This window comes from Corvus brachyrhynchos, unplaced genomic scaffold (assembly GCF_000691975.1).
Source record: "Corvus brachyrhynchos isolate BGI_N302 unplaced genomic scaffold, ASM69197v1 scaffold342, whole genome shotgun sequence".
Taxonomy (NCBI): Eukaryota; Metazoa; Chordata; class Aves; order Passeriformes; family Corvidae; genus Corvus; species Corvus brachyrhynchos.
In genome coordinates, this window is record NW_008236630.1 from 78158 (window position 1) to 78373 (window position 216).

Consider the following 216-nt stretch of genomic DNA (forward strand, 5'->3'; position numbering starts at 1 on the left):
TGGGGGGGCCACAGGGAATGCACCGGGGGGCACAGAACGTGCAGTGGGAATTGCAGAGATTTGGGGCATTCCGGGTTTCCCTGGGGGTCCCGGGGGGTCCCGGTGCCCGTCCTCACCTGGAAGTGCTCGAGCTCGGCGGTGACGATGGCCTGGGCGCGTGCCAGGGGCGCGTGGCAGCGCTCGATGCAGCGCTGCACCTCCTGCATCGAGGCCGCC

At 70.4% G+C, this 216-nt stretch overlaps 1 protein-coding gene across 1 annotated transcript in view; it reads right to left on the reverse strand.

The window, feature by feature from the left end:
• LOC103624964 (small nuclear ribonucleoprotein G-like) overlaps positions 1-206 on the reverse strand; it is a 5523-nt gene extending 5317 nt beyond the window's left edge. The window contains exon 1 of the mRNA XM_017726654.1: positions 117-206. Within this exon, the coding sequence (XP_017582143.1) occupies positions 117-206 (90 nt within the window). The remainder of the gene's footprint in view (positions 1-116) is intronic.
• Between the last annotated feature and the right edge of the window lie 10 nt (positions 207-216).